The following is a 9,747-nucleotide window of genomic DNA, read 5'->3' on the forward strand; positions in this document are numbered from 1 at the left end:
CCCACCCACCCAGCTAGCTGACTGGAGTGGAGTCCACTGCAGCCTGGACTGGAGTGGTCACCATCACCAAGTCACACAGGTATGACCTTCACAAAACACACAATGTTCTCATATTCTTTTGAACTCTGGTCCTAGATTGGCTAAAATAGCCAATGTACAGTACAAGCTTGTAGATCAGCTATTTTCCAAACACACGTAAGCTCAGCTGGTGGTGACTCCACTCGTACTAACCACGAAACATTAAATATCAATAAAATAAAAATAAACGTAATTGACATTCAGTTTCTGTTGTGCGACGGGCAGATGCAGCCACCCGCCTACCCAGAAATGTAGTCTCTGGGTTGTTTGACTCGTTTCTAACGCTTATTTTGTTACTCTTTGGGTATATTTGTACATTTCCAGTACAAACAGATTTAGTAGTAACAGATTTTTAAAATAAAGTATAGTAGAGTCAATCGCACACATTCCAGTTAAAACTGCTAGTTCGCACACGCACGCACGCAGTAGTCATGAGGTTTCACTAACTGTTTTTACTGTGATTTCAGGCTGACCGACCCACCCACCCACCCCACCCACCCAGCTAGCTGACTGGAGTCCACTGCAGCCTGGACTGGAGTGGTCACCATCACCAAGTCACACGGGTATGACCTTCACAAAACACACAATGTTCTCATATTCTTTTGAACTCTGGTCCTAGATTGGCTAAAATAGCCAATGTACAGTACAAGCTTGTAGATCAGCTATTTTCCAAACAGATTTTTAAAATATAGTAGAGAGTCAATCGCACACATTCCAGTTAAAACTGCTAGTTCGCACACGCACGCAGTAGTCATGAGGTTTCACTAACTGTTTTTACTGTGATTTCAGGCTGACCGACCCACCCACCCACCCACCCCACCCACCCAGCTAGCTGACTGGAGTGGAGTCCACTGCAGCCTGGACTGGAGTGGTCACCATCACCAAGTCACACAGGTAGGACCTTCACAAAACACACAATGTTCTCATATTCTTTTGAACTCTGGTCCTAGATTGGCTAAAATAGCCAATGTACAGTACAAGCTTGTAGATCAGCTATTTTCCAAACAGATTTTTAAAGTATAGTAGAGAGTCAATCGCACACATTCCAGTTAAAACTGCTAGTTCGCGCACGCACGCAGTAGTCATGAGGTTTCACTAACTGTTTTTACTGTGATTTCAGGCTGACCGACCCACCCACCCACCCAGCCAGCTGACGTCCACTGAAGCCTGGAGTGGTCACCTGCACCAAGCCACAGAAGCAAGTTGCAGCTGTCGCACAGGTAAAGACCTTCACATAACACGCAATGTTCTCATTTTCTTTTGAGCTTCCTTCAACCCCAAAAATAGCCAATCTACAAGCTCATTTGTTTTGCTTGACTCCAAATATGTTTGAAGTATTCCTTCTCATTGGAATTTATGGAAAGTAGACTTGCAATAGTGTAGTGGTTAGTTTGATGCACTTCTGCATTCTGATGTCTGTACTGTACAATGTCATTTCATGTGTTTGTAGGACCACAGCATTGAGTCCTGTAGAGAAGCTGTCACCAGAGTCCTCATTGTCTTCCTTGGGGAAAAGACGGAGGAGTTGATCAAGGATTACAAGGTAAAGAAAATCTACCTCTGTTCTAAACTTCTTGCTAAAAGACCTAGCCTATAGAGCACCGAAGTCTGACGTCACTTTCAGTAGAGGGCACCAACACACAGGTTCATCGTTTTATTTGCATTGAAATCTCCATAGGGCTATTTTAGGTCTCTTCATATAAGAACTGTGTTTGAAAAATAAACCGACCACCCCGGCCTTTCTGTCAGCGGAGTGGCTGTGCGTCGTTAATGATGTCCATTCATATTTGATACAGCCAGTTTCTGGAGAAAATGGACTTAATGTGGCCGCAAAAGCCTTGAAACTAAGGCAATGTCGCTGCTAATATACGTCACGCCCAGCTGTCAACAAATTGCGTTCCTGAGATTCCTCGTTGACGTAAGCTCAGCTGGTGGTGACTCGACTCGTACTAACCACGAAACATTAAATATCAATAAAAAAATAAACGTAATTGACATTCAGTTTCTGTTCGACGGGCAGATGCAGCCACCCGCCTACCCAGAAATGTAGTCTCTGGGTTGTTTGACTCGTTTCTAACGCTTATTTTGTTACTCTTTGGGTATATTTGTACATTTCCACCTTCAGTCGATGCTTCATATCCATATGAGTGAAAAGGCCGGGGTGATGCAAATAAAAAGTACATGAACCTGTGGACTGACGCCCTCTACTGACAGTGACGTCAGGACTTCGCTCTATATGGCTCTATATGAGACAGGATTTTGCCATCTAAAATATAGGGTATCCGTGTGACATCATCATACCCGGGAGTTATGCGGGAATGCCTACTGAGTGGCACAAAACTACTTTCTGGCCTTGACACATACATCCAAACAGAAAAGTCCTATTTGATTGCATTAAATTACTTTAAACGACTTTAAATTCACTTCATCACTCACTTTGCCACTCAATCTGCCATTTACTTTATGCATGTGCATACCCTCTATAGAGCCTATCTGATGGCTTGGTGGGATCAATGGATGGTCAGTTGGCTGGTCAGTTAAGTAATATCATGGTCAGCAGGCTATACCAAATACTAGTAGTTTTGGCACATGTTCTAAAATGTCCTGGTAGATTGTGAGGTTTTCACTGTCAGTGATGATTTTGGATGCCATCTGCTGGTGTCGGTCCACTGTGTTTTATCAAGTCCAGAGTCAATACAGCCATCTACCATGAGATGTGTTGTTGACAAGCTTTATGGAGATGCTGATTTGCTTTTCTAGCGAGACTTGGCACCTGCCCACAGTGCCACAACTACTAGTAACTGGTATACTCACCATGGTATTAATGTTGGTGGAAGGTGTGAGACACTGGCCACAACAATACAAATGAGATTACAGCTGCTGTCAAAGCAAAACTGGGCTTCTATTAGCCCAGACCACACTTGCGACAAACTGCTGTGTAGACTGCAGAGAGAGCAAAGACAAATGCACCTTTTTTGTTTTAGCATATTCTCACTGTCTCTGTTTTCCCCAGGTATTTGATGACGATGATGCAGCTGTCCAAGAGGCCATCTCTTCTAGTGTCCTGAGCATCTTCGAGTACAGCAGAGGTGGTGGTCTCGACAGAACGGCCAGGGGATCCGCAAGTAATTCCGACGGGGCATTAGTCCTAGGTTGTCGTTTGTCTGACCAATGACCAGTCTGAACTAAGTACTGCACCCTAGGCCATAATGACCTTTAGAACACAAACAAATATTTTTTAGACAGTCATGAGGGCTATCATCCACGAAAACATTAGGCCAATAGAACATACTTTTAATTGTTTTTAGAAGTAGCCCTGAGGGTTGGCCTCCATGAAAAGATTAGTACTTTAAACTTGAATTCAAACCAAATACTTTGGGAGACATTTTGGTGCTTGCGTCCAGCTCAAGAAATATTTTCTGAAACGCCTCAAAAGTGTACTTCAAAGGCTTGGGGTAGGGAATGCATACATCAGGCCCATCAAGTATTTGCAACATCAGGGATACCATTATGGCCTAATGTTTTCAATGAGGCTATTCTTCACTTGCACAATGTAGGAGGCGGGACTAAGGGGGACTTCCTGTTGGGATATCACCCCTGTGTTTGCTTCCTGTCCATCGGGAGTGCATGTAAGTCAGTCATTTTCTACGGACAATTATAGTATTTTCTCGTCACTTGTAATTTTTTTAATTAAGTTTAAAAAAAATTGTATTCATATGGTTCATTCATTTACCATTCGTTTTTATCGTAATGTTTTATTTAGGGTTTTTTTTCTCAAGGGGAAAGTTGTATGCTCCAGTGTCTGTCTGTGCTGCTGCACTATACATACAGGAATACAGTACAGTACGGTAGAGTACGGTAGAGTACGGTAGAGTACGGTGGAGTACAGTACAGTACAGTGGAGTACAGTACAGTACAGTGGAGTACTGTATTCCACTGTACTGTACCATACTGTATTCCACTGTACTGTACTCCACTGTACTGTACTGTACTGTACTGTACTGTATTCCACTGTACTGTACTGTATTCCACTGTACTGTACTGTACTGTATAGTGCAGCAGCACAGACAGGCACTGGAGCATACAACTTTCCCCTTGAGAAAAAAACCCTAAATAAAACATTACGATAAAAACGAATGGTAAATGAATGAACCATATGAATAAAAGGTTTTTTTAAACGTAATTTAAAAAATTACAAGTGACGAGAAAATACTATAATTGTCCGTAGAAAATGACTGACTTACATGCACTCCCGATGGACAGGAAGCAAACACAGGGGTGATATCCCAACAGGAAGTCCCCCTTAGTCCCACCTCCTACATTGTGCAAGTGAAGAATTGCCCTCAGGGGTACTAATACAAATTATTTACATATGTTCTAAAGGTCATGGCCTAATCATTACCTCTGATAGATGTGTTAATGGACTCTATATTTGAACAAATACAATTATGTTTCTTTGTGTTTTTGTTATGCACTGATAATTTTGTTAAGAAAGGCCAAACGCTGTGGGTCCAATGGGGCCCACAGAGCCATAGAGAACCACATTACACTGTGGGTCCAATGGTTTCCACTGCCCACAGAGCCATAGAGAACCACAGTACACTGTGGGTCCAATGGTTTCCACTGCCCACAGCCATAGAGAACCACAGTACACTGTGGTTCCACTGCCCACAGAGCCATAGAGAACCACAGTACACTGTGGGTCCAATGGGTTCCGTGCACTGCCAACAGCCATAGAGAACCACAGTACACTGTGGGTCCAATGGGTCCACTGCCCACAGGGCCATAGAGAACCACAGTACACTGTGGGTCCAATGGGTTCCACTGCCCACAGGGCCATAGAGAACCACAGTACACTGTGGGTCCAATGGTTCCACAGGGCCATATAGAACCACAGTACACTGTGGGTCCAATGGTTCCACTGCCCACAGGGCCATAGAGAACACTGTGGGTCCAATGGTTCCACTGCTCACGAAGCTATCATATTGTGGCTGCATTTACTTTGTTTTTATGCACTGATATAATTTAGTTTTAAAAGAAACTGTATAACCTTATGTTCCAATTTGAGGAATAAAACAATAAATTGTTTTTTTTTATACCTGATGCCATTTGACTCTTGCTGGTGGTGTTCATAGGACAAGACAAACATTTATGTTTGAGTATTTTCAGTTTATAATCAGAAGTTGTACAGAAAAGAACATGGTGGTCATAGGACAATACAAACATTTGTTTGAGTATTTTCAGTTTGTAATCAGAAGTTGTATAACTTCTGATTACAAACTGAAAATACTCATTGATCTTTTTTTAATAAATGGGGTGGCATTTTTATATATATAAAAATTCCACCCCAGTTTATTTAAAAAAATCAATGAATTTAATTGAGTCAAAAACGTACTTTTATTAAACAAGACTAGTTCTTGTATAAAATACGTAATCCATTCAATTCAATAGTCTACATTTTCCAGTAAAATCTACAAGATATATCCAGTAAAATCTACAAGATATGTCCAGTAAAATCTACAAGATATGTACAGTAAAATCTACAAGATAATGTCCAGTAAAATCTACAAGATATGTCCAGTAAATTTTACTGGACATATCTTGTAGATCCAGTACATTTTACTGGACATATCTTGTAGATTTTACTGGACATATCTTGTAGATTTTACTGGACATATCTTGTCGATCCAGTAAATTTTACTGGACATATCTTGTAGATTTTACTGGACATATCTTGTCGATTTTACTGGACATATCTTGTAGATTTTACTGGAAAATGTAGACTATTGAATTGACTGGATTGCGTATTTTATACAAGAACTAGTCTTGTTTAATAAAAGTACCTTTTTGACTCAATTAAATTCATTGATTCTTTTAAATAAATGGGGTGGCATATTTTTATCAGTGTATCTGCACCTGGCTCGCTGATAACAAACTATCTTTACACCTGGGAAAAACTGAATCTATTCTCTTTGGATCTAATAGTAATCTCAGCAAGGCAAATGGCTTCTTGGTTAGAGTGGGTGACAATGTTATCACACGTAAAGATGAAATTACCTACCTAGGTTCCATCCTGGAGGCTAATCTTTCCGGTGATAAAATGGCCACCAACGTAATCAAAAAAGTCAACCAAAGAACAAGATTCCTTTACAGAATCTCCTCACTGGTCAATAAAAACACCTTGAAGACCTTAACAGGAGCCCTCGTACAAGGCTTCTTTGACTCAAAGAAGCACCTCAAAGGCCCTTAAAACTAGGCTCCAGACTTCCCAAAACAAACTGGTCAGGCTCCTACTTGGCCTCACCCCCCGAACCCACTTTGACAGACTGGAATGGCTTATGTTCAACGACGATGGGTCTGGTCCACAAGATTCGATACTCCACCAAGATACCCATGTACCTGTCTAGATACACCCACAACACCAGAGGGAGTGCAACGAACCATGTACAACCCAGATTCGGCACAAACAAGGGACTAAATTATTTTCGCTCCTATGCCACCAAAATGTGGAACGTCATTAAGACATGCAAATCCCTTGACTCCTTCAAAACCGCTCTCAAAGGGCACCTACGGACGGCTGCAATTCGAAACTGGCCCCCGTAAAAATCTGAATCCCCCACCCCCACCCCTTTTTTCCCCTCACTGTATATGTTTCTTGTCCCTTTTACCTCTATGATGAATTCCTGTTCTGTTCTTTGACTATATAGAAGTGTCTATTTGTACGTCTCTAAATGTTTTGATGATTTGAACATGGTGGACCCTATTGGAAACAAGTGTAATGCTTAATTGGGTCGTCCACTCACAGTTAACAGCCTTTGTATTGAGTTTGTGCTTGAAATGTACTGTAATTCTGCAAACTGTTAATAAATTCTTCAATCAATCAATCAATCATGTTAGAGTGGTCTCAGAGGCTAGTATGAGAGCACACTGTCAACAGAGTACAACAGGCCCAGGCGGTGGCGTAACCGTCTGGGCACCCGACTGGTAATCCAGTCGCAGTGTGCCGCGGGTTCGACTCCCGAGCCCGACACGGCCTTTACTGCATGTCTTCCCCCATCTCTCTCCCGTTTCCTGTCAGCCTACTGTCTGTCCCTTCAAAAACCAATAAAAGGCGTAAGCCGCAAAAAAATATCTTGTGTACAACACAGAGAGCATAGATATATATCTATGACAGAGAGTGCTCTCTCAGCATAACATAACATAACATAACGCTATAACGCGGGTAACGCTCGCACAATAACTATAAGGCCGTTATGGAATGGGGAAATGTAAAGCGTTAGGTTACAAGTTACTGCAAAAAGTAGCGCCGTTAGGTAACGTAACGTGATGTAAGGGCGAGTTAGGCCTACTACTACTACTATAATATATTATTATTACAAAACATACATTAACCACTTCAACCCTATATAATACTGCACTTATAGGCCATTTGAAAACGCGTCACAGTGACACATTGTTAGCTTGTAAATCTGATATTTTCAAAGGAATTTTATACATTTGAAAACTTGTGAAGTGGGACCTTCTGCCTAATGGGTACTTTTCAGGGGTCATCGACATGTCTGTACACAGACAAACATGTCCATGGCAATGTTTGTATTTTATTTTTATTACACAGTTATAATGTTCTTATTTTGATCATACGATGCAATTACTGAAAGTCTCCAGGTTTTATTCAGAATATGTATTACACTTATTTACTACGACACTGTATGGCATATTATTAGGAGTCAAACTAGTACTAGTGGTTCTCAAATGTTTTATTTTCAGAGAACCCCCTTAACTCTGAGAGTGTACAAATGGAACCAAATGGACCCGTAAGGGTCCTGTTGTGTTCATTCCGGGCTAGCTCTTTCTCTTTCTTGTAATATTATTGTCCACTCATGTTGTATGTCCGTGGCAAAAATGGAATTTGGACAAAAATGTCCAAGTGTCAGTAGTTATTTCACCACTTCGGAGCATAAAACTGAGAGGATATCATTAAAAAATATACCGGTGTATATATATTTAGATTTGCTTTTTGTAGTTACAGTCAATTAAGCCTCATCCTGGTGGCTTTTAAAGAAAATGGTTAAAAGATTGTGTAGGAATAAAACACAAGGGCCACATCTTATTGAACATAAACAGTATACTTTTGGTGGAAGAATAACACGCCGAAAAAGTTAAAATGCTCAAATCCAAAGCACTTGTCTCATAAAAAAAGAGCAAACAATGGAAGACACAAACTGAATACACTTTTATTGAACAGTTCATGATGTTTTAGAAAATGTTCTGTGCCTTGGACATTTGCTAATACACAAACAAGCAGCCTACTGTAGGACTAATGAAAGCCTTTAAGATTATAATGTAAGATTCATGTTCATCTAAAATGAACACAGATTCTAACCCAGATTGAAATGTATAACAATTAACGTCGTAGAGCCTAATCCTAATTTACAGTAAGATTTTGTCATATAGCAGGAAAAAAAGACTTCGGCCACATCTTGTGTCACGTACATCACATCCCACTGCACAGTAAAATACCCAGAACTCCTTTTGGTTAAACACTGAGTATTTTACTCTCTTTTGAGACCAGAACTGTGGCTATTATGATCTGTTTGTTTTATTGTCCACCTTCCACTCTAACGTGATAGTTGTCTCCGGTGAACGTTTGTTTTATTGTCCACTGTTTTATTGTTGTCTCTGGCGACTCTTCATTCTGTCTTTCAGTGTGTTCTTCTTGGCGAGGATAAGCGTGTGTCCTTTGGCTCATTTACGCTAAACACTGGTAAACAGCTGCGTTCGGTGTTGTCTGACGACTGCTCCTCAGCTGCAGGCCGATGGTGTAAGCGTCGTAGGCGTACACGAGGCTGGCGATCACACTAAACACCACGCCTGCGATGCCGGCACCATCCACATGACGGAGATAGAGGTGAAGGATCACCATGAGCCCTATGGTGATGAGGGAGCTGATGAGGTAAAACTTGCTGAAAAGGACAGCACGGATGAGATCACCTATGCAGAGCCACTGAAGGACAGTGGCACTGAACCGCTTGCCCAGCTCCATCACGAAGATGACAAAATAGGCAGCGCTAAAGATCATCGCGCAAATGTTCCCGGTTCCGGCCCACCATGATGCGGAGACGGCGTTGCAGATGAGAACGACGAGGCTCAGGACTACTTCTGTGGCGAGAACGAGTCCCTTCTTAGTCTTCACGTAACTTATCGGTGTCTCCTGGACGCTGGCCTCGGGCTCGGAGCTGGATGCAGTCATATCAGCCATTCTGTTACTAAATATTCTTTAACAGATTGTTCAGTTCAGTAGCTGTCTTCTCGGTGGCTGTATAGCTCAGAGTGGCTTTTTTTCATTCACAAGCTTTAACTTCTGTCTAAAACATCTACTGTACTTCCTCATTCAGAAGTAGGCTACCATCCTCCTCTGACTCATATACTGTGAGGTGGCAAAATGTCTTTGGTACCAGTTTGTTTTACTTATAGTAACATAACTAGGCCCGTCACAATTATTACATAATCGCCCAATTGCAATTATATGATACTAATACTTATAGTGCCACCAAAAAAAAAGCAAAAACAAATAAATGTGAAATTAATAATAATAAAAATTAAAACATTTAAAATGGGTTTATTTAAAGTTGTGGAAAAAAGGGGAGGGGCCTAAAGTGATGACGAAAA

The 9,747-nt window shown here is 41.3% G+C and overlaps 1 protein-coding gene and 1 long non-coding RNA gene across 2 annotated transcripts; one reads left to right on the forward strand and one right to left on the reverse strand.

The window, feature by feature from the left end:
- The first annotated feature begins 842 nt into the window (after nucleotides 1–842).
- Nucleotides 843–3,900, forward strand: LOC306925707. The gene is made up of 4 exons (XR_013790296.1): nucleotides 843–972; nucleotides 1,199–1,298; nucleotides 1,529–1,621; nucleotides 3,092–3,900. It is a non-coding gene; the product is annotated as an uncharacterized lncRNA (long non-coding RNA).
- Nucleotides 3,901–8,827: 4,927 nt separating this feature from the next.
- On the reverse strand, nucleotides 8,828–9,337 carry LOC306924929 (proteolipid protein 2-like; the record flags this gene model as incomplete). The annotated part of the gene is made up of 1 exon (XM_079503610.1): nucleotides 8,828–9,337. The coding sequence occupies one exon, from the start codon at nucleotides 9,335–9,337 to the stop codon at nucleotides 8,828–8,830; it is 510 nt and encodes a 169-aa protein (XP_079359736.1).
- Nucleotides 9,338–9,747: the final 410 nt, after the last annotated feature.

The sequence above is a fragment of the Electrona antarctica genome, assembly GCF_951216825.1.
Source record: "Electrona antarctica genome assembly, chromosome: 6".
NCBI classification, from domain to species: Eukaryota; Metazoa; Chordata; class Actinopteri; order Myctophiformes; family Myctophidae; genus Electrona; species Electrona antarctica.